At 49.6% G+C, this 24,665-nt stretch overlaps 1 protein-coding gene and 1 long non-coding RNA gene across 2 annotated transcripts in view; both read right to left on the bottom strand.

Moving 5' to 3' along the window:
• LOC148502728 (transport and Golgi organization protein 6 homolog) overlaps positions 1-24,665 on the bottom strand; it is a 106,487-nt gene that overhangs the window by 46,723 nt on the left and 35,099 nt on the right. The window contains exons 4-7 of the mRNA XM_088449432.1: positions 24,369-24,519; positions 22,978-23,114; positions 21,544-21,743; positions 1,357-1,498 (exon numbers count right to left, since the gene is read on the bottom strand). Coding sequence (XP_088305558.1) covers positions 1,357-1,498; positions 21,544-21,743; positions 22,978-23,114; positions 24,369-24,519 — 630 coding nt within the window. The remainder of the gene's footprint in view (positions 1-1,356; positions 1,499-21,543; positions 21,744-22,977; positions 23,115-24,368; positions 24,520-24,665) is intronic.
• Positions 1,500-8,063, bottom strand: LOC148502729 (uncharacterized). Its single transcript, XR_015869977.1, has 3 exons — positions 8,046-8,063; positions 2,053-2,165; positions 1,500-1,533 (listed from the first exon to the last, which is right to left on the bottom strand). It is a non-coding gene; the product is annotated as an uncharacterized LOC148502729 (long non-coding RNA).

Genomic DNA, 24,665 nt, shown 5'->3' with positions numbered 1-24,665 from the left:
ACGGTCAGTGTGGCATGTTACAGCACTGCAGTGTACGGTCAGTATGGCATGTTACAGCACTGCAGGGTACGGTCAGTATGGCATGTTACAGCACTGCAGGGTACGGTCAGTATGGCATGTTACAGCACTGCAGCGTACGGTCAGTATGGCATGTTACAGCACTGCAGCGTACGGTCAGTATGGCATGTTACAGCACTGCAGTGTACGGTCAGTATGGCATGTTACAGCACTGCAGTGTACGGTCAGTGTGGCATGTTGCAGCACTGCAGTGTACGGTCAGTGTGGCATGTTGCAGCACTGCAGTGTACGGTCAGTGTGGCATGTTGCAGCACTGCAGTGTACGGTCAGTGTGGCATGTTGCAGCACTGCAGTGTACGGTCAGTGTGGCATGTTGCAGCACTGCAGTGTACGGTCAGTGTGGCATGTTGCAGCACTGCAGTGTACGGTCAGTGTGGCATGTTGCAGCACTGCAGTGTACGATCTGTATGGCATGTTACAGCACTGCAGTGTACGGTCAGTGTGGCATGTTACAGCACTGCAGTGTAGGGTCAGTATGGCATGTTCCAGCACTGCAGTGTACGGTCAGTATGGCATTTTACAGCACTGCAGTGTACGGTCAGCATGGCATTTTACAGCACTGCAGTGTACGGTCAGCATGGCATGTTACTGCACTGCAGTGTACGGTCAGCATGGCATGTTACAGCACTGCAGTGTACGGTCAGTATGGCATGTTACAGCACTGTAGTGTACAGACAGTATGGCATGTTACAGCACTGTAGTGTATGGTCAGTATGGCATGTTACAGCACTGTAGTGTACGGTCAGTATGGCATGTTACAGCACTGCAGTGTACGGTCAGTATGGCATGTTACAGCACTATAGTGTGCGGTCAGTATGGCATGTTACAGCACTATAGTGTACGGTCAGTATGGCATGTTACAGCACTGTAGTCTACGGTCAGTATGGCATGTTACAGCACTGCAGTGTACGGTCAGTATGGCATGTTACAGCACTGTAGTCTACGGTCAGTATGGCATGTTACAGCACTGTAGTGTACGGTCAGTGTGGCATGTTACAGCACTGCAGTGTACGGTCAGTGTGGCATGTTACTGCTGCAAATAACAGCTGTCATGTTAGGGACCAATTTATCCCAAAAATCAACATTTTCATATATAAATAATATCAGAACTGATCTTCTGATTGTACAACACACTGACCCATGCCAATTAAAAAAAAAAATAATAAAAAAAAGCTCCTAATATTAGCAGAACTTTCATTTTGCTGCCCATTGGAGTTTGGTAAATTAGAGCGCCATCTAGTGGTGAGTAACAGCAGTGACAATGACCATACCTCTTACCTCTGGTCTTCCCGTACAATGATGAGGGCTCCGCCCAAGCTCCCTGGCTTGATGTGACAGCAGTGAGGCAGAGAAGGGAGGGAGGCTTCCATGCCACTCAGTCCTGCCAGCGCTGCCACTGCCGAGTCTCTGTCGGACTTCTCTAGGAACCAAAGCAGTACGTCCTGGCATGGAGAGCTGTGAGTAGCGGGCATGAATTGGTTAAATAGAATTAAGAAAATCCCAACACACTGTAAAAATTGTTTATAAAACACAAGAACTCTGCTCCTTAATGGCACATTACAAATGAGATACATATCAGTCATACAAACATTACAAATGGGACAAAGTTTAGCAAACTATTGTTTGGACCCAACTTCCCATCAGGGTAAGTTTTCCAACTGTCACCCAATACACTGTTTATTAAAATGTGGCTTTTTTTTCTTAATATTAATCCATTTCTACATGCATACGTCTGTGATTTTGTTGTACTATTTGTATGCCTTCCGCTAAGATCACATCTAAGGTGGTTTTACATTTAAATCCACTTTCATGGTTGAAAACTCTGTAACCGACCCACTCACACAGGTACAGCAGTAACGCCTGCACGTGTGCATATGCCCACCGGATTTCAGCCCATGTAGATATCGGACCTACAAAATATAAACTAGTATCTGGGTGTTACCTGCTATAAAATAGTTTTGGCTGTTTTCTTACCGTAAATGGGAGGCGTTCTGCCGAGAGAAACAGTATGTGGAGAAAATGACGGAGAGGACTTGTCTGGTGAAATTCAACAAGGTGGATGTGACGTCATTGCCAACCACAAACACCTGCAAATCACAGGACCAGCGATGAAGAGCACAGGACATCCTGCATTCATAATGGTGTTATGTGACTATTCCCTACAATGTACCCTTCATTACCATACCCCGTATCTTCAATCAGCAATAAATTACAGAATTTGGAATAAAACTGAATAAAATTTGAGTTACAAAAAAAAAATAAAGTCAAAAACCATAATAAATTCTTTGGTATAGCTAACCTGAAAAGTCAAGAAAACTACCAGAACACCGAGCCGGCCAGCACAGTTATTCGGGGGAAGCGCCGCCGGCTGATGTTCTCACGCACTACTGGTGGTCTGCGCTCTCTCATGGACCCGGCGCTCTAGCCACGTGCGGACACGGTTTACGTTCTGCCCAGTTCGGCTCCTGATTGGCCGGCTGGCTGCATGACATAGCTATTACATCAGTGCTCGAAGTGTGCCGGTATGCAACGGTATGACATACCGGCACTTCAAGCACTCAACATTTTTTTTTTGTTTGGCCTGCAGGGCTGTAAGCGGAGGCTTGGCTTACTCAAGCACGATCAGAAGCCCTGCTGTGCTGCTGCCCTCTATCTCCCACTACCCTGATTAATGACAGGACAGACCCTCATACTACGCCCGCCCGCCCGCCCGCTGCCAGTCGGATCATCATCATTGATAATCCACAGACCGGCTGGTCCTTCATTGTAGCTTAGCTTAGCAGCAGTGATCCCACTGCTGCTGTTAACGTAAGTCCAGTCCAGCACCTCTGTAGGGAACTGAGATGGCTCCTGCTGGTGACTGATCCTAAACCGCAGCAAGCGGTGGAGGACGATCTCCGCTGGCCCGGCGAGCCAGCTTGAAAGTGCCCAAGTCTTCCCTTACTGGGCAGGGGTATCATCAAAGTGATCCGCGGTCTGGGGCAGAGTATAACTGCTGTAGGGATGTCTAAGGAAATCTCCGCGGGAGGGGGCGGAGACAAGACTCGTTACGTCAGCAGCCACTCTCAGTCTCCGCACAAGCACAGCACAGCACAGTCCCTTCCAGCCGGGTGCTGAGTGATCCGACCGCTCGTCTTTGTCCCCTGCATGTCTCCGGCTGCTGAAATAAGACTCTTGCTGCGAAAGTAGCAGGGCACTCCAGCATACACAGGTCAGTGTGACCCGCGAGTACCGAGATGAAGTGGCCTGTGCTGCATGTATCTCTCGCCAGCTGCACAGAGCCACCATATATGCAGCTCAGCCTGGCCCTGGTGTTTGCACTGCAGGGATTATGCAGGAGATGGGGGCACAGTGACATAGGGGTAGGGGGGAAAGAGGGATCTGTGCAGGCTCTGTGTCATGTGGTATAAGACAATACTCCAAAGTGGCAGTGCCTGTCACCTGCATGCACCATACACATACTAGTCTATGTCTTATGTCAGCACACTGCCAGTCTCCTTTAGATAACATGTACTATGCCCTATGTGGGCACACTGCCAGTCTCCTGTACAGGGCCAGCACCACCATTAGGCAGCTGCCTATGGGTGCTGGCACCTGGAGGGCGGCGCTAAGTCTGCAAAAAAAAAGAAGGATGTCTCTTTTACTATATGACAGTGGCGGCAGCCGCGGGTCACTGCAGCCGCCGCTATGCCCAATGTGTGCCTCTACTCCATGGTTTGCAAGCAGCCATAGAAGAAACTACTGGGTAATCCAGAATTGCATAGGACCACCTTTTAGCAGTGCATTCGAGGGTGGTGTGCTCCTCCCCTTTCCAGCGGCCCTTACCAGGTCTGCCAGTACACTACTCAGACAAGTCCTACACATGTGACAGGCCATGTGGCCCCGGCAGTGTCACAGGACAGGTACAGTAAGTGGGAGGAAGCGATCAGTGACTGGGAGTACCATCAAGTGCTGCGGAGCCCTGCTGTGAGAGGTGATGTAAGCTGGGTATGTCCTGCAGGTCAGGATGTATGGGTCTTTAGTTGCGTGGTGGAGGCAGGAGGGGACAGTATGGTGGGCACTGTCTGCAGTAAGTGCCCAATGCACTCTGAAGTGAGCTGACACTCCCTAATAACTGGTGACAGATGAGGTGACTGAGTATGACCCTGTTAACTAGAGCCCACCTCACCTGACTCCTCAGCCTGCCCACTACCCCCCATCCACAGCCCCACTACCATCCATCCCCAGCCCACTGTAACCCAGTCTATGCTCTGCCCTAGCTTATCACAAGCACCCCTCAATGTCTTCCAGGATCATTGATCTCTCTCTCCTCTATCTCTATATGATAAAAGGGTGAAAAGTGGTACATTTATTTTTTTTAAATATATACAAAATTATATCCTGAGCAGGTTACAGTTGATATAGAATTTTTTAATCACTTATTATTATTATGCTCTTCTGGACCTTCTTTATATATAATAATTTTTAATACTTCACTTATCAGAATCCCAATTTAGGGGAAATTAATTATGTGTTTTACAGAATAATGGTCTATAGAGCACAATGTAGCTAGAACTGTTTCTTTCATTGGGGCAATAGGATATGTAAGCAAAAAGCTGTTTGGGGGGGTAAGATGGTGGGCAGATGTGCATGTGAGCATATGTTGGAGGGCAGATGTGCATGTGAGGATATGTTGGAGGGCAGATGTGCATGTGAGGATATGTTGGAGGGCAGATGTGCATGTGAGGATATGTTGGAGGGCAGATGTGCATGTGAGGATATGTTGGAGGGCAGATGTGCATGTGAGGATATGTTGGAGGGCAGATGTGCATGTGAGGATATGTTGGAGGGCAGATGTGCATGTGAGGATATATTGGATGGCAGATGTGCATGTGAGGATATGTTGGATGGCAGATGTGCATGTGAGGATATGTTGGAGGGCAGATGTGCATGTGAGGATATATTGGATGGCAGATGTGCATGTGAGGATATGTTGGATGGCAGATGTGCATGTGAGGATATGTTGGATGGCAGATGTGCATGTGAGGATATGTTGGAGGGCAGATGTGCATGTGAGGATATGTTGGAGGGCAGATGTGCATGTGAGGATATATTGGATGGCAGATGTGCATGTGAGGATATGTTGGATGGCAGATGTGCATGTGAGGATATGTTGGAGGGCAGATGTGCATGTGAGGATATGTTGGATGGCAGATGTGCATGTGAGGATATGTTGGATGGCAGATGTGCATGTGAGGATATGTTGGAGGGCAGATGTGCATGTGAGGATATGTTGGAGGGCAGATTTGCATGTGAGGAAAATGTTAAGGTGCCTACACACTTAGCGATATTGTACATGGTTTGCCAGATTCTGACGCATCGTGACGACAATTCGTGTAAAATATGCCCAAATCGTGAGTGTCCACTCACGATCACGATGCGCGTCCCCGCAGGTCGTATATCGCATCTTCAGATCTGCTGTGCTGTAGGGCAGATTTGCCAATCTCGTAAACGATGCACTGGAAATAGCAGGATGCACGATACATCATGGGTGAATTTATACAGTTTTTAACACCAAATCATGCCCACGACTGCCAGGGAGCTGCCAGGGAGAGTTCAAGGGAAATCGGACACAATGTCGGATCGAGAGCACATCGCCAAGTGTGTAGGCACCTTTAGAGGGCAGATGTGCATGCGAGAAATGACCCTCTGTCCATCACCCACTGCTCTTTACCCTGTGTCTCTCTCATCACCCACTGCCTCTGGCCGCTACCCTCTGCCTATCATACTCTGTCTATTCCCATCACCCTCTGCCCATCACCCTCTGCTTCTGGGCAATTCAGTCTGCCTGCCAACCTCTGCCCATCACCCTCTGCCTCTGTCCATCAACCTCTGCATCTGCCCGTCGCTCTCTGCATCTGCCCGTCGGTATGCAGTCGGGAAACCGGCTACCTTAATACCGACAGCCGGCTTCCCGGCTGCTTTATCCTGGCGTGGGATAATTGACCCGCGTCTATATCTAGACGCCTGTCATTTACCGCATGCCGGGAGACCGGCGCCCGGCATCCCGATCAAAGGGATGCCGGGCGCCGCGAGCGGACAGGGTTAGGTTTAGGGCACCCGGGGGGGACTTAGTGTTAGGCACCCCCCAGGAGGGTTAGGCTAGGGGATGGGGGGGTTAGGCACCCCGGGGGGAGGTTAGAGTTAGGCACCCACCCGGGGGACTTAGGTTTAGGCAGCGGGGAAGGGGGGGTTAGCGTTAGGCACTTAGAGGGGGGATTAGGGTTAGGCACTTGGGGGGGAGGTTAGGGTATGGCACCCCTAAGGAGGGTTAGGGTTAGGGGGTTAGGTTAGTTTATACTTACCTTAGGGACGATCGGGATTTCCAGCGCTGTCGGGCTTCCGCTGCTGGGCTCTGCTGATCTGTCAGGCTTCCGCTGCCGGAAATCGAACTGCCGGCCATGCGGAAGCCGGGATTCCATACCGATTCCTGCCCATCACTCTCTGCCAGCAGAGCAATTATTATTCCTGTGTAGTGTATACACCACCACCCCTGTCCCTCACCTCCTATGTGTATCCCACCACTCCTGTGTCCCTCACCTCCTATGTGTATCCCACCACCCCTGTGTCCCTTACCTCCTATGTGTATCCCACCACCGCTGTGTCCCTCACCTCCTATGTGTATCCCACCACGGACGGTGAGTAGAAGTAACAGTGCATTATCATTTGCATCTATAGGGGCTCAGCGTGCAATACCCCCTGGAAACGGGCCATTTTGCTTCAGAGTCCATAGCCAAATATATCACACTTAAAAATAGGCGAAATGGTAAAAAAAAAACAAAAAAAAAAAAACCATAAAACGGCTTGACTTAGGCGGTTATGTTTCACACACGTCTTTTATTACCCGATTCCGTCTTATTAACATATGAACTAGCCATTATCTACCAAAGCATTTTCCAAATGTATGTTCTCGGCACAAATTGGTGAAATGTTCGCCACGGGCATACTAGTTTATGATAAAAGATCAATATAATCATTTATAAGAGATAGATAGATAGATAGATAGATAGATAGATAGATAGATAATCAGTATGATTCCCGGCAGCGGCAGCCCGAAACTGGAATAGATCCCGGCAGTGGCAGCCCAACAACGCTGGAAATCCCGATCGTCCCTAGGTAAGTATTAACTAACCTAAGCTATCCCCCTAACCCTAACCCTCCCTTAGGGGTGCCTAACCCTTACCTCCCCTCCAAGTGCCTAACCCTAACCCCCCCTTCCCCGCTGCCTAAACCTAAGTCCCCTGGGGGGGTGCCTAACCCTAACCCTTCCTCCCCCTAACCTAACCCTAAGTCCCCCCCGGGAGCCCTAAACCTAACTCTCCACCCCCCGCGGAGCCCGGCATCCCTTCGATCGGGATGCCGGGCGCCGGTCTCCTGGCGTCAGTGAAATGAGCGGCGCCTACATCTAGACGCCGGGCATTTCACCCTCGCCAGGATATGACAGTCGGGAAGCCGGCTGTCGGTATGATGTCAGCCGGCTTCCCGATTGCATCCCATAGATAGATAGAATAGATGAGATGCCCCGGAAGCCTGTTTTACTACCTTATGCTAATGCGAGCTTCCATAGGGCTAATGCAGCCGTCACAATTAGTATCACCACTCGCACCAGCCTGATGCTAGATGCAAGAGATCTGTCTGACCCAGGCGCCTCATCCCCGTTAGGACAGCTCAGGATAACACAGAACTCCAGCTAAACACCCACGGCACTCCAAGAAGACAGAAGTTCTGTGCAGTCCCACGGTCACCGCCCAGTTCACGCCCCAAAGCGCCAATTTCCCGAAAAGACAGATCTGACCAAAAACTGCAACAATGCGTAAATTGACTTCCGCGCATGAGTTCACCATTGCAGGAATCTGCTCAATAACCTGCAGTGTTCTCTGTATAACTCAGATTAACCAACCAGCTGAAATACGGCCGGGTTTTTTTACCTTAACGATGTCTTCCACACACCAAGACAGCTCCAGTTCCGATACCAGTGTCTCACCCGGGGCTGCCGGCTTCTCTAAGACAAAGAGAAATAAAAAGATGAGAACGGGACAGTGTCTGCCAGGAAAAAGACTTTGAAACTCAATGTTAGCCCTTGCATGTCATCTAAAATACTTTCCCTTCCCACCCATTAAAGCCCACTAAATACCTCAACCTGTAATAGGAAATCTTTGGTTTTTTTCTACATGTGAGCACAATACAAGGCACCCGGAGTGCACCCAGGCCGTATTCTGCATGCGAGCACAATACAAGGCACCCGGATTGCACCCAGGCCGTATTCTGCATGCGAGCACAATACAAGGCACCTAGAGTGCACCCAGGCCGTATTCTGCATGCGAGCACAATACAAGGCACCTAGAGTGCACCCAGGCTGTACTCTGCATGTGAGCACAATACAAGGCACCTAGAGTGCACCCAGGCCGTATTCTGCATGTGAGCACAATACAAGGCACCCGGAGTGCACCCAGGCCGTATTCTGCATGTGAGCACAATACAAGGCACCTAGAGTGCACCCAGGCTGTACTCTGCATGTGAGCACAATACAAGGCTCCCGGAGTGCACCCAGGCCGTATTCTGCATGTGAGCACAATACAAGGCACCTAGAGTGCAACCAGGCCGTACTCTGCATACGAGCACAATACAAGGCATCCTGAGTGCACCCAGGCCGTACTCTGCATGTGAGCACAATACAAGGCACCAAGAGTGCACCCAGGCCGTATTCTGCATGTGAGCACAATACAAGGCACCTAGAGTGCACCCAGGCTGTACTCTGCATGTGAGCACAATACAAGGCACCCGGAGTGCACCCAGGCCGTACTCTGCATGTGAGCACAATACAAGGCACCCGGAGTGCACCCAGGCTGTATTCTGCATGTGAGCACAATACAAGGCACCAAGAGTGCACCCAGGCTGTACTCTGCATGTGAGCACAATACAAGGCACCCGGAGTGCACCCAGGCCGTATTCTGCATGTGAGCACAATACAAGGCACCTAGAGTGCACCCAGGCCGTATTCTGCATGTGAGCACAATACAAGGCACCTAGAGTGCACCCAGGCTGTACTCTGCATGTGAGCACAATACAAGGCTCCCGGAGTGCACCCAGGCCGTACTCTGCATGTGAGCACAATACAAGGCACCCAGAGTGCACCCAGGCCGTATTCTGCATGCGAGCACAACACAAGGCACCCGGAGTGCACCCAGGCCGTATTCTGCATGCGAGCACAATACAAGGCACCCGGAGAGAACCCAGGCCGTATTCTACATGTGAGCACAACACAAGGCACCCGGAGTGCACGCAGGCCATATTCTGCATGTGAGCACAATACAAGGCACCCGGAGTGCACCCAACCCGTATTCTGCATGCGAGCACAATACAAGGCACCCGGAGTGCACCCAGGCCATATTCTGCATGCGAGCACAATACAAGGCACCCGGAGTGCACCCAACCCGTATTCTGCATGTGAGCACAATACAAGGCACCCGGAGTGCACCCAACCCGTATTCTGCATGCGAGCACAATACAAGGCACCCGGAGTGCACCCAGGCCATATTCTGCATGCGAGCACAATACAAGGCACCTAGAGTGCACCCAGGCCGTATTCTGCATGTGAGCACAATACAAGGCACCCGGAGTGCACCCAGGCCGTATTCTGCATGTGAGCACAATACAAGGCACCCGGAGTGCACCCAGGCCGTATTCTGCATGTGAGCACAATACAAGGCACCCGGAGTGCACCCAACCCGTATTCTGCATGTGAGCACAATACAAGGCACCCGGAGTGCACCCAGGCCGGACTCTGCATACGAGCACAATACAAGGCACCCGCAGTGCACCCAGGCCGTATTGGGCAAGAAAGGCCCCCAGTATTACGCAGCTCCTTCCAGACCCGGCAATCTTGTAACACAAATTAATTCATTTCCCGTATAAATGGGAAAACTTGTGCAAAACAAAAAGGAGCAAGACGTCACAAAATGCTATTTAATGCCGAATGACAGCATTATGTGGTTAAGTTACCTCTGATTTACATAATAGATTTTATATAACAAAAAATGGACGACATTCGATTTTTGTCCATCATGATTACAGAAGGAACTTTATTTACTAATATTTTCAAATTCGTTATTAGCAAAAAATTTGAAGAAAATAAAAATGTTTTCACTCCTACTGGAACGTTGGTCCGCATCAATTGGTTGCACAATCTCTGAATAACAGTTGCGGATCTATAATGAGGGCAGGGCGTGTGAGGTGCACCTGGGCCCATGGGTCCAGGGGGTCCACACTGCACCCATTTCAGCCACCGTGTCCGCTCTCGCCCGCTCCTTTCTCCTGACTATATCTTACTATAACATCTGCACACGGGCACCCTCCAGTCCTAAATTGCCAATGTTAAATACTTTACGTTCATCATTAGGCTAATGGGCCATGATTAGGGAGGCCAATCCCGGGATCAGAACCGGCGGGATTTTGGCCTAAAATAGTCGAGATTTGAATCCCGGAATTGGAGCTTCCAATCCCAGGATTTCGAGACTAACGATCGCATGCGCCATTTAGTTATTTTTTATGTCGGGCAGCGCTGAGCACCTGCAGCTCTCACCCAGACGCTGCCCCGGCCCCCAACCGTGCGGCGTCTGAGGAAGGATGCGCTCTCTGCGACCAGATACAAGTACCCCGGACTCCTGTATACTGGTGCTACATGCCTGTGTATTCAGTCTGGCTGGTTCAACTCCTCCCTGTTATTTGTTACTCGTTTTCCATTCTCACTGCTACACACCGATCACTGCAAATAACAATTATGTTCTATACTCGTCATTAGTGACATTGGGAGGGAGGGGGAGATGTACTAATCCGTGGAGAAAAAAAGTGGAGAGAGCTTAAGAACCTACCAATCAGTGTCTAACTTGGCAGATATAAAGTACTAACCAATCAGATCCTGTCATTTTTCAAACACTGTGCTGATTGGTTGGTATTTAATATTTCTTCACTTTATCTCTCTCCAAGGCTCGATACATCTCCCCCTGAATCTCTCCAAGTTTCGATATATACAGGCAACCATTGCGAACACTTCTCCAAACACACTGGCCGCCACAATACCAAATTATGTTCTGTGCTTGTCATTAATGCTGTTAGCTATATAGGTGCAGGAATACAGGCAGCCACTGAGATCTCCACAGGTGTGTTACTATATGAATGATATCTGACCAGGGACAAGGTGCATGAATCATCCTCCTTATCCGCAGTGACTCAGGGTCACTCAGCCTCCACTGACACATTGTATAAGAGAATTTATCCATTATGTTTATTGTGATTGCTTTCTGGTGGAAGCCTCTCAGTGTGGCCTCAGTGATGGTAGAAGGGCTTTCATGGGGTAGAGACAACACCAGCTAGATTGTACAGGTCTAACCTGGGCAATGCCAATCTACTGCACTTGAATGGTAGCTGAACTGTTCCTAAACCTATATTACCCTATATATATAAAATAGCATTATAAACAAACACAATTTAGTGTGTCACTGGCCCTTTAAGGCATAAGTGGTGACATCAGAACCTGTAAGCAGTGTTATGTCATAAAGGGCATTGTCAGGTGACTGTTTAGAACCCTGCTGGCTGGCAATTCTGTACCACTGTCTGCCTGTAAGCCTACAGAGCAGCAGGGGTTTTTCGTCAGTGAATTATTTATAATTTACCAGAGATATGAGAGAATTGGCCACGTATAGTCGTGGTTCTATACCATCAAGGAGCCCAGCTTGTAGCTCCACATTATTTTCATCCAGCCAGGACAGCTGCAGAACAAGTCCATATGCCACCATGAAGGGCACACATGGAGAGGAGAAACCTAGAAAGCCATATAGCCTAGGTGAGGACCTCTATGACTATACGGAGAAGGCAGCAAATAGAATCTACGCCAAGCTGCTACCTAACTCAGCCTCCAAACAGTCGTCTAACGTGAGCCGGCAGGAACAGTGCTCTGCACAAAGACACGGCATCAAAGCACAGCCATCTAGAGACTCTGCTGGTGATGGCTGTAGTAGGGCAACACTGGGCAAACCACCAGCATGTCCACTGCTCATTACTAAATTACCGTTATTGCCACAGATGAATCCAAGAAAAACATTTGGACCAGTGTATCATGCTTCAGATGTGAAACTCTCCCATCTTCCTCCATCGTGGAGCCCAGCATGTAGCTCTGCATCAACAAGTCCATTTTCATCCAGGCCGGACAGCTGTACAAGTCCATATGCCACCATGAAGGACACACATGTAGAGGGGAAACATGTCTCACCTAGAAAGCCATATAGCCTAGGTGAGGACTTCTACGGCTATAAAAAGAAGGCAGAAAATAGAATCTGCGCCAGGCTGTTACACAACTCGGCCTCCAAACAGCCGTCTAACATGGGCCGGCAGGAACAGTGCCCTGCACAAAGACACGGCATCAAAGCACAGCCATCTAGAGACTCTGCCGATAATGGCTGTAGCTGGGCAACCCTGGGCAAACTACCAGCGTCTCCACTGCTCGTTAGTAAATTGCCGTTATTGCCACAGATGAACCGGAGCACAAGATCTGAACCAGCTCCTGCCTTAAATCCGAAACCCTCCCGTCTCCAGGCGCTGAAGCCAAGAAAGACATCTGATGCTCCGGCTCCTAAACTGAAGATCAGAGGCGCCCTTAGGGGGAAGGTTTCCTGTATCCCAGCACCTCCCAACACACCTGAATTAGGGCTGCTCTGTGGTTGAGGGAGTAGAAGTCCAATCAAGTCCTCCCGTATCCCACAGCTGACTCTCATAAACACATCTGCTGTAGGTGCTTCCACACCCTAACTGAAGACCACCTGTATCCCACGGCTGAAGCCTAGTTCCTGCCACCAAAGTGACTGCTTCCTGTGTCGCACAGCTGCAGCAATTATCTGTATTTAGAGACAATTATAAATAAAATTCTGTTTGAATCTATTATTTATGTTGTGTCATAATCTGCTGGGATAGGGCAGCTGTGAGAGGTCTGGGGGCTTTTACCCAGGTTCCAAAGCAGGGTGACATCAACTCCAGGGAAGGTGCAGTAATATCTCTGAGAGGAGAACTTTATTTTCTGGGCCTGGAACTTAGGAATGAATGGAAGGTTGGGTGGGTCGGTTATTTCCCTCCCCCTCTCTTTGATTCCATTATTATTGTGTTATTGTACCTGTACTGTATAAACAAGCACCTGTACCATATGTGTTATTGTACCTGTACTGTATAAACAATCAAGTGTCACCATATTGTGCCCAATATACATTAATGGGGCTCATGTAGAGTTGAACACAAGTTATGTAAGAATTGCGCGTATGCTGCGGCCACTCCGACCATTTATCTCTATTGTCTGCATAGAAAGCACTGGCTCATGCAAGATCAACCAATCAGGCGCTGGTGGGATTAAAGTAGGTGCTGTAAATATACTTCACATGGTCTTTTAGAGCATAATAACAAGAGATATGGTAAGAACTTACCTTTGTTATCTCTGTTTCTACGAAGTCCATAGGGTCCACAGGGTTGACCTTGGGGTATAGCTTGGATCTGGATCCACGGGCACCATACAGTTAAAGCTTTAGCTCCCAGGATGCACTTGGGTCCTCCTCTATACCCCGCCCCCGAGCCACAGGTACCTCAGTTGGTAAGTAGTCCAGGCCGAAGGAGGAGACTAAACAGAGAGAAGGAAGACTGGAACACACAAGAAACCATACTCACAGAAATGGGAGACGGAAACACCGGTGACCAGTACCACAGCCCATGTGAAGCCAGGTGCGTCAGGGCAGGCGCCCTGTGGACCCTATGGACTTCGTAGAAACAGAGATAACAAAGTTAAGTTCTTACCATTTCTCTTGTTTTCTACTTCAGGGTCCATAGGGGGTCCACAGGGTTGACCTTGGGGATGTTCCAAAGCAGTTCAACTAAGGGCGGGGACGCTCCTGAGCAGAAAGGAGAATCCTGCGCCCGAAGGATGCATCCTGAGAGGCAAAGGTGTCAAACGCATTAAAACCTCAAAAATGTCTGAATTGAAGACCAAGTGGCTGCCTTGCACAGCTGAACAGCGGAGGCACCACGTCTAGCAGCCCAAGAAGGGCCTACAGACCGAGTGGAATGAGCCTTAACCGAGGCTGGAACAGGCAAACGTTCCTGTATATAAGCCTCCCTAATAACAGAACAAAGCCAACGGGCTAAAGTTTGTTTGTTGGCAGGTCAACCCCTCTTAAGGAAACCAAAGAGGATGAACAACGAATCGGACTTCCTAACAGAGGCCGTCCGTTCAACATAAATTCTGAGAGCCCGGACCACGTCCAGCGAAGCCTCGCCAGTCGTAAGACCCGGAGCCTGAAAAGCTGGCACCACAAGTTCCTGATTTATGTGGAACTTAGAAACCACTTTAGGCAAAAACTCAGGATCCGAAGAACCACTGTCAAGTCCCACGGAGCCAATGGAGGCACAAAGGGAGGCTGGATCCTCAGCACACCTTGGAACAAGGTGTGAACGTCAGGCAGTGTGGCAATCCTTCGTTGGAACCACACTGACAGGGCCGATACATGAACTTTTAGGGAAGCAAGCCGTAAGCCCAGGTCAAGACCTGACTGCAGAAATGGCAAAATCCTAGAAACTCTGAACACCTGAGGGTCATAGCTTCTAGACTCGCACCACTGAAAGTAAGTGTGCCACACTCTGTGGTAAATCCGTGCAGAGGCAGGTTTATGTGCCCTAAGCATGGTACTGTTGACAGAGCTTCAAAAGCCCCGGGACCTTAAGACGGCTGTCTCAAGAGCCACGCCGGCAAAGACATTCGACCCAGATCCAGGTAAAGGCAGGGACCCTGAGACAGCAGATCCCGACATTGAGGCAGAAGGTACGGAGCGTCTACAGACAGGCCCCTGAGATTGGAGTACCAAGGACGTCTGGGCCACGCTGGAGCCACCAGCAGAAACGTGCCTCCGTCCCGTTTGATCTTTCTGAGTACCCGAGGGAGCAGGGAGATTGGAGGAAACAGATACGCTAGGTGAAATGACCATTTCACTGACAACGCATCCACTAGGCTTGCGCCTGCGTCCCTTGTCCTTGAGCCATATATGGGCAACTTGTAATTGTGACGAGAGACCATCAGGTCCAATTCCGGCAGTCCCCACTTGTCCACGAGAAGTTGAAACACCTCTGGGTGAAGCGACCATTCCCCGGGATGCACGTCGTGACGGCTGAGGAAGTCTGCCCCCCAATTGAGGACTCCCGGGATGAAGACTGCCGATATTGCTGGAAGGTGGCAATCCACCCAAGTCAGGATTTGGGACACTTCCGACATCGCAGCTCGACTGCGAGTTCCTCCCTGGTGATTTATGTATGCCACCGTGGTGGCGTTGTCTGATTGCACCTGAACTGTTCTTCCGAGAAGAACGGTGCCTGACGCCAGAAGAGCACGGTACACTGCCAGTAGCTCTAGAATGTTTATGGGAAGGACGGCCTCCTCCGCCGACCAACGGCCCTGAAGAGACAACGAGCAGGTCACTGCCCCTCAACCCTGGAGACTGGCCTCTGTCGTGAGCAGAACCCAGTCCGGAATCCAAAAGGGGCGACCCTGGCTGAGATGAGCTGACTGCAGCCACCACGCCAAGGACCGGCGCACTTCCGGGGACAATACCAGCATCTGGGATCGGATCCGGCGGGACAACCCGTTCCATTCCACAAGAATCTGCCCCTGCAGGGGACTGGAATGGAACTGGGCGAACTCCACCATGTCGAATGCCGACACCATGGACCCCAGGACTCTCATTGCCGAATGTATTGACACCCTGCCACTGCTCAGGCAACTGTGTATCCTCAGTTGTAGGGAGGATACCTTTTCCAGAGTCAAGAAAATCCTTTGTTGACTGGAGTCCAGAAGTGCTCCCAGATGGACCATCCGTTGAGATGGGATCAGAGACGACTTCTTCCAATTTATTAACCACCTGTGTGCTTGAAGACAAGCAATTGTCAGGTGGAGATGATGAAGAAGCACCTCCGGGGAGCTCGCCAGCAGCTGCAGATCGTCCAGGTACAGCAGCAGCCATATACCCTGACCCCGAAGGTGGGCAGCCATGACTGCCATCACCTTGTTGAAAACCCTCGGAGCCGTGGAAAGACCGAAAGGCAACGCCTGAAATTGGTAGTGATGGTTTAGGATAGCAAACCTCAGGTACCGCTGATGTGCCGGTGCTACGGGCACATGGAGATAGGCGTCCTGGATATCGAGGGAGACCATGAAGTCCCCTGGTTCCATCGCCAGGATGATGGACGCAATGTTTCAATCCTGAACTTGGGAACTCTGAGGTACTTGTTCAGAGACCTTAAATTCAGAATAGGGCGATGAGACCCATTGGGTTTCTGCACCAGAAACAGTGATGGGAAGCTTTGGACTCGTCCAGCGAAGGACTCGTGCAAAAAAAATTGGTGAGGCGGCCTACACCGAAACGACAGGGCGTACCCCTGAGAGACTACTTCTCGAACCCAAGCATCCATGGTGGTACTGGAGAGGCCCGTCCCGTCAGGCAGCAGGTTTATCCTCCTGTTTGGAAGAGAGGCGCCGAGCATTCCATGCCTGCTTCTGTTTCTCATCCGGTTTGGATGAGGCTTTGGTCGCTGAATGTCTCGGGAAGGACTGACCCTTGGCCTTACCCTGAACCCGAAAGGACCGAAAAGCAGTGCTCCTCACCCTAGCCGGCGCAGAAGCCGAAGGGAGAAAAGCCGACTTGGACTTAGCCAAGGTATCCACTATTTTGTCCAAATCCGGACCAAATAGCAATTCTCCATTAAAGGGGAGAGCCTCCAGACCCGTTTTAGAGTCCGTATCAGCCCTCCAGGACCACAGCCACAAGGATCTCCGAGCAGACACATCCGCAGCCGAAACTCTAGAGGTTAACATGCCTGCGTCCAATGACGCCTCCCCAATATAGGAAGCGGCATCCCTCATTTGTGCCACTAATGCCCTCTGAACATCGTCCGTAAGAGAATCCTCCAAGGCATTGGCCCAGTTCTCAATGGCTTTAGCCACCCAGGAAATGGCCATGGATGGGCGCGCCACCGCTCTGGAGAGCGAGTAAATGGACTTCAAACAAATCTCCACTTTCCTGTCCGTTGGATCCTTTAAAGAGGAAATAGACGGCAATGGTAGCGTAGCGGTTTTAACCAAGCGAGTGACATGTGAATCCACCGCCGGTAGAGTCTCCCATTTCCTGCAATGATCCTCAGGAAAGGGATAATGAGAAGCCAACCTTTTCTGCGGTTGGAATCTCTTGCTGGGTAATTGCCAGGCCGCCGCCATATGATCCACCAACTGATCGGACAGAGGGAACACATTAGAAGTAACCTTTGCTTTCTTGAAGTCAGGAAACTTCGACTTAGGGACCGGTGCCTCTTCTTCTATATTGAGAATAGCCTGCACCGCCCTAACTAATGCTGGAACATTAATGGAGGACCTAGGCTCAACCTCCTGTCCCACAGCAACCAAATCAGAATCCTCATGGACCTCTCCATCATCTGAAGAGGGATCCGCTTCTGATACCTGCGCAGTGAGTAAACTCACAACAGGCCGCTTAGTCGCCTTCTGTGGCACATCACCCTGCAAAAATGACTGAAAAGCCAAGGATGAGGCCGCCAAACTCTGTACCGAGTTGGAGCGAACATCCACCCAAGGCGGAGGAGCCGACTGAGGGAAGCTCTGAAAAGGCACCACAGACTGTTGTGATACAGGGGGAGGCTGGACATACACAGGCAGCCCCGAATACTGTCTCACAGTCTGGGCCCCGGAGGGAGATCGCAATACCTGCGGAATATCCGGGGAATGGGACAATGCCCCAGAAGGGGTCACTGTAGGGATCGACAACTTGTCTGCAATAGATGTCAGCACTTGTGAAAACATCGCCCAAGGGGGGTCCTGCTGCATAGGGGGTATAGAGGGGCCTGCACGCACAGACCATCCTGAGATAAATCCCCCCCATTAACACCAGCAGAACAGCGTCTGCAGGAAAGCAACACAAGAGCCCCGGAGTGCTCAGTCTCCTCATCAGACATGATGCAATAAATACTTATCAGCAGAGGACATACAGTGTTAACACCCCCGCACTCACCAGCATGCAACACAAACAGGCCCAAAAATATGGTACTGTGTAGCACACAACAGTATGTGACTGACCTCACAAATACATGATTTATAAGAGTGAGGTTAATAGAAAAACGCCCCTCCTCCACACACCTTCGGGCTGTAGGAGAAGCAAAGGGATAGATATAAGCTGACAGTAATTAGAAAATAAGTACAGACAGCAGCACTAGCAAAGTCACATACAATGCAGGAAGATTGTACTTACTGCACCAATCGCTACCATCAACCACCCAGATTCAGTGTCTGGGGGGAGTTATAGCGCTGTGTACACTGTCCTTTTGGTAGGGGAGAGGTACACAGGGGGACCTGACCATGCACCTGCCTGGGAGTCTGCGTTATAGCCTTCTAAAGATGGCCGCCGGAGAGCTCTGAGGAGGAGTGGCCAGCAGAGGAGCAGCTCAGCGACGCCAGTACACATGAGAAAAGGCGCGCTGAGCTGAGGGGAGGAGCCGCTAAACCAGGGAAGGCTGCCTCCCCTGGCTAGTATTTAACCCCAGGGATGCCGGTTCCCCTCCGGAACTTATACTCTGGTGGTCCAGCGGAGCGCGGGGTATGCCTGCATGAGGGGGAGCCCGCCGCTACTAGCGCCGCCGGTCTGTCCCCAGAGACCGGCGGCAACTGACTGCGTTTATCCCTGCGAGCGGCGCTAAGAGCTGCTCCTGCAGCCCCACTGCACAGTGCAACCGACTTCGGCAGGCACCAAACTGAAACTGAGGTGCCTGTGGCTCGGGGGCGGGGTATAGAGAAGGACCCAAGTGCATCCTGGGAGCTAAAGCTTTAACTGTATGGTGCATGGTGGAAGAAACCCAGAAGGCTTGAAATTTATGGGCATTCAAAAAGTGACCCCCAATTGGAGGGGTGAGGACATAATCACTTTATTGAAAAAAACTGAAACAAAATGGATCTATATGTTGAGAACTTTGGACCCATATGGGTTGAATATAGACATTGAACTAAAAGCTTTTTTATAAATTTTAAAAATGACATAGAATTCCTAGTATATATCTTCATACATGACAATATCCTTTTAATAATTTTACACACACATAGTATTTATAGAATGAGCGGCGAATCGGCAAGAAATACAAATGACTAATATATGGATTTTAAAGTGGATTTTATTTAAAAAAAAAAAAAAAAAAATTTTTGTCAACACATGGTTGCCACCAAAAAAAGAAGGAAGTCACAAGGTACAGACTTCCTGTTTTAACTTAGCACTTAATAAAGAACAGTATAAATAGAGGCAATGAGCAGCCCAATCCCTATCCTTGACAAAGGACCCAGCGAGGTCCGAAACGCGTTGGAGCAGGAGAGTTTGGAGTCACGTGGAACAGTCCTCACCGCTAGAGCCTGCAGATACCCGGCTGCCGCGGCCGCACTTACAGCGCTGCAAGCAGAGTCGTGTTCCGGAGTGAGAAGGCACCCCGTGCAAGGGAGAAGACCGCCGCTATCACCGGACACTCTGAGGTATAGTAAGGGACAGTTAGGAGAGGAACGGGCATACGGACTCCCACCCACAGCAACGCTGATAAGATACCAGCAAGCTGCCACTCTCATTAGTAACAAAAGAGCATAAACATATATGTGTTATTTGTATGTTTGTTTTGTTTGTCCGCTCAGATCACCACAAGCGCTTAAACACTTTTTGCACTATTACTATTTTAATTTTAAGCAGCTAATTAGTCAAGCGCATACACTCCATTTCTTCCTTTAACTGTATGGTGCCTGTGGATCCAGATCCAAGCTATACCCCAAGGTCAACCCTGTGGACCCCCTATGGACCCTGAAGTAGAAATGATTGTTTCTGGTGCACTACAACCCCCAGACATGGAGAGAGCTTAGCGCAGGTCGTCTGGGGTGAGTAGAAGCCGGGCTCTATCACATACAGGGGCCCATTTATTAATGATATCATTTGTATGCAATCTGGGCATAGGCAGCTGCTAGAATGTAATTACCCGGAGTGTATATAGCAGGGGTGGCTGACCGCAGACACTCAACCAGCCGATCGCGTTGGCCCGTCCCTGTCCAACAGCATTCAGCAGCGTCCAAAAAGAAATTGGAGTTCCTCTTTCTCAAACAGGTCAGTATTCTGTAGGGGGCTGGGGCAATTTAATGTATATATTTTTTTATGTGAGGGCCAATGTGTGTATATGGTTTTTTATTTCCCCTCTGGGGGGCCAATGTGTGATTTTAGCAGGACAGTCCCCATGCCCCTTGCTTCAAGGCCACGCCCACATTTTTGCACACCACTCCCCTTTTTCACGCTTGTGAGCAAATGTAGATACTCGGTAGATTACAAAAGATTTTTATCTTTAAATGTAGATCCCAGAGTACAAAATTCTGGCCACCCCTGGTCTATAGGATGCGCCAGGTACTCGCTGGTCCCATGACCTGGGCTACACTGTAACTAGTGTTGGGTGAATTGACTCAATTGATTCTAAAATTAAATACGTGATCAAAATTTCTTAAAAGATGAATACAATTTCTGAATAAATAATGCACATCGGAGAATCAGACGTATTATAGTGCATGGAGAGTAATGCATCAACACACATGACTAGTCCATGGCCTTATACACTGAGCATCCAGCCCCTCACACACTAAAAGGGGTAAATTTACTTAGATGCGGTTTGTCAAAGGCGCTGATTATGAAGACCAATCTTGGGATCGGGATCGATTGGATCCCGGGATTTTGGTCCAAAATTGGTGGGATACGAATCCCGGGATTGGAGCTTCCAATCCCGGGATTTCGGGACTAATGATCGCATGCGCTATTTCGTTTTTTGATATGCCGGGCAGCGCTGAGCACTTGCAGCACTCACCCGGGAGCTTTGCGCAGTGTGACGTCACACTGCGCAGCCCCACTTCTGACCGCCCCTTCAGCCACACTGCCGGCCCCATTGTCCAACTCAATCCCAGTAATCCTGGGATTGAGCGTTTTTCAATCCCGGGATTGAGCGTTTTTCAATCCCGAATCCTGGGATTGAAATAACAACCCGGGATTGGCCTCTCTAGCCATGATCTCTGAATAAACATAACTGTAAATGATAGTTAGGTATATATTCGCTAATCCCACCAAACTGCTCATTGTTTTATTCTTTAATGTCGTGATTTCCTGACGTTTTCTACTGTACTGTTTTGAGCCACAATAAATATATTTTTGAAAAACAAAAAGGAATTTAACTGCAAATAGACGTATGTCGCAGATTCAGCATCAGCAATTTGGTGCATGAGATGAAAGCAGTTTAGGGGAAGAACTACCTCCTCACTACAGCCTACAGGTAAGTGGCTCATACATTTCCGTCTCTCTGAAGCAGTTCAGCCGCTCCCCTGCTTGTGCCATGGTGCAGCACAGTAAGGGCTGCAGCATGGGTAGAATGAGATGTTCCTCTGCCAGCTGAGGGTGATCCCGTGCCATCTTCAGGAAAATTTCAGTAGCGACTCTTTGAAACTGACGTGCTGTCAGCGTGTCCTGGATGTGTAGTAAGTCCAGGATCTGGGAACAACAGAAGAAAATAAATTTGCATTTACCACCCCGGTGTTTCCAACACTAGTCTGAAAGGAACCTCATCACTAAACTGCATTATAAGGGCGATATTCAATTGTTTTCGCAGTCCGTATCTCCCGTCTAAAGTGACGGGAGATCACAGGGCGCTATTCAATTGTTACTGCTTTTTCGGTCGGGTTTAGCCACGTAAATCGGCTTCCCCCGACCAAAGTGCTGGGCGCGATCGTGAAAAGTGCAGTTTGGACGCCCAAACAGGTCATTTTTCGCCTATTTCGGCTCGCCCCCCCCCTGGGGCGGCGAGCTGAAATGGAGTGCTGTCAGCTGATCGCGCCCGACATGAGCAACAATTGAATTCCGCCCTTAATGTTTTAATGCAGAAATTGGATACTACAGCTATCAGTTGGGAGGTCACGGGAGTTAGTCAATCTGAAATACTTTGCACTGCTGATAAATTTAGTATGCTGCGATTGGCTACAGGTTGATCTAGCACAGTTCCTCTGCTGCCTTGTTCTGAGGAATGAAAGCAATAGGGGGCGCCAGTAACAGCTGCATGCAGTACAATGTAAAACGGGTTCCTCAAAGGTCTGAGCAATGCTTGTGCACAGTGGTACTCCCCAAAATCAGGGTGACAGTGAGCACTTATGGGGCCTGGTTCTGAGTCAGACGCAAGAGCATTTGTGGACAGATGTCACCAATTTCAGCATACTGCGAATGCGCCAAAGAAAGAAAATCGCCGGCTAAGCCGGATCAGGCAGATGTTCACTGAAGGAGATCGGCAGTGCGGACGGATTGATCTGCCAGTAGAGAAACCACACTACAAATGGGCCTATCTGAACAGTGACCATGCCCCGTGTCATAAGTGTGTCGTAGGCGGGTAAGCCGGCCTCAATACGCGAGTGTAGCGTGCAGACAGAGCCTGTTTTTAACGGATAATTTGAACGTGGGTGCATTGTCACGATACTAGTGACGGCGACTCCGGCTGTGGATGTAAAAACAGTGGGCGGGATAGGCTTCTGCGTGCAGTCATTCAGGATTTGCCAAACACACTGGCGGACTCTCACATTAGAGTAAGTAGGAAGCCGCGGGCGAATGAAAACAGCAGCCGCCGATGCGTCCCGCTCAGAACCAGGCCCATGTTCTCTACTGACCAATAACTAAGAATAAAAGACAAATACGGGAATTTTTGGCAGTGACCAATAGTGACAGTTCCGTGGTCTGTTACCTGTGGGCAGACCTTCTGGTAATATTCTTCCACGGTCAGTGACTGCTGCGGACAGGATGCCAGGATCTTGGCTACGGCATCACACTTCTTCCAATTGCTGGCAGCAGCTTCCGCTTCACGTCCCCCAGCTGCACCCACTGTAATATAAGAGAGTCCGCTCCTTACCTGGTGTTGCCAAACATTTTTTGGCTCTAAGGAAGCGGATTGTATGCAGAACACAAGACAGTAACGTGCAGCAGCAAAGGCTATTATAGAGCCTGACTTCCTTACACTTCAAATTCAATCTATCAGCATATTACGCAGAGCTATACAGTGAGGGGTACAAACCAATTACATACAACAGGACAGATTCCGAGACGGACGCTGGACCGATTCGGTCACAGCTGTCCGGTGGTTTTTGCCATCTGGGTAAGCTTAAGGTTACTCAGATAGCGAATGCCTGCCTGATAGTGGCGATGATGATCTGATGCTGCGTCGTCGGACGCAGCAGCGGATCAGATAAGCCGTCAGGAGGCGTCTTTTTACACAAGGCGCCTCCTGCAACTTTTGCATATTTTCCATCTCTGAATCAGGCCCAATGACATGAAACATGGGGTAAGGAAATCCAAATGAGCTCCCAATAAAAGAGATGTGGGGGGGCACTTAGTATATGAGGTAGTGGAATAACATTTGTAGTTTCAAGTGGGGAAACACGTTTATTCGATACAGGCACAGTGCTAGTTCCTGGCTCTGTGTAATTTGTGATTACAGCATTAGTTCTGGATAGCTGATGATCACAGGCAGAGTGCTGGTTTCTGGCTCTGGGCAATTGCTGAGTTATTGGTGATTACAGGCACTGTGTTTGTTCCTGGCAATTGCTGCTTGACTATACTGTGCTAGCTCCTGGCATCGGGCAATTGGTGATTGCAGACACTGTGCTAGTTCCTGGCATCGGGCAATTGATGATTAGAGACACTGTGCTAGTTCCTGGCATCGGGCAACTGGTGATTGCAGACACTGTGCTAGTTCCTGGCTTCGGGCAATTGGTGATTGCAGACACTGTGCTAGTTCCTGGCTTTGGACAATTAGTAATTGCAGACACTGTGCTAGTTCCTGGCATTGGGCAATTGCTGACACTGGGCTAGTTCCTGGCATTGGGCAATTAGTAATTGCAGACACTGTGCTAGTTCCTGGCATTGGGCAATTAGTAATTGCTGACACTGTGCTAGTTCCTGGCATCGGGCAACTGGTGATTGCAGACACTGTGCTAGTTCCTGGCTTCGGGCAATTAGTAATTGCAGACACTGTGCTAGTTCCTGGCATTGGGCAATTAGTAATTGCAGACACTGTGCTAGTTCCTGGCATCGGGTAATCCCTTAAGCGCAATAAAGCATTTCTAATATTAAACCAACCTCGAGCTCCTTCTAGGATCCCGCGCACCACAGACTGGACCCCATGCGGCCTCATAAGTCGCTCAGACAGCAGCTGCCCACAGAGACGGCGCAGCCAGGCAGGAGCCGGGGCACGCTGCACTATGGCTGCAACACCAGAAGGACGGGGACCCTGGAAATAGGGTAGGGATCAGTGTCTGCAGTCAAGTCATATAGAGCTAATGTGTTCTTTCTTTACCAAAGACGATTAACAAACCCTGACAATGAAGATAAAGAAAGTAAACCTGAAACATGCACCTAAATGGATATGAAGACAAC

Source organism: Taudactylus pleione, unplaced genomic scaffold (genome assembly GCF_031769625.1).
Source record: "Taudactylus pleione unplaced genomic scaffold, aTauple2 ptg000484l, whole genome shotgun sequence".
NCBI classification, from domain to species: Eukaryota; Metazoa; Chordata; class Amphibia; order Anura; family Myobatrachidae; genus Taudactylus; species Taudactylus pleione.
Note: the sequence above shows the minus strand (reverse complement) of the source record. Positions and strands in the feature narration are given on the sequence as shown.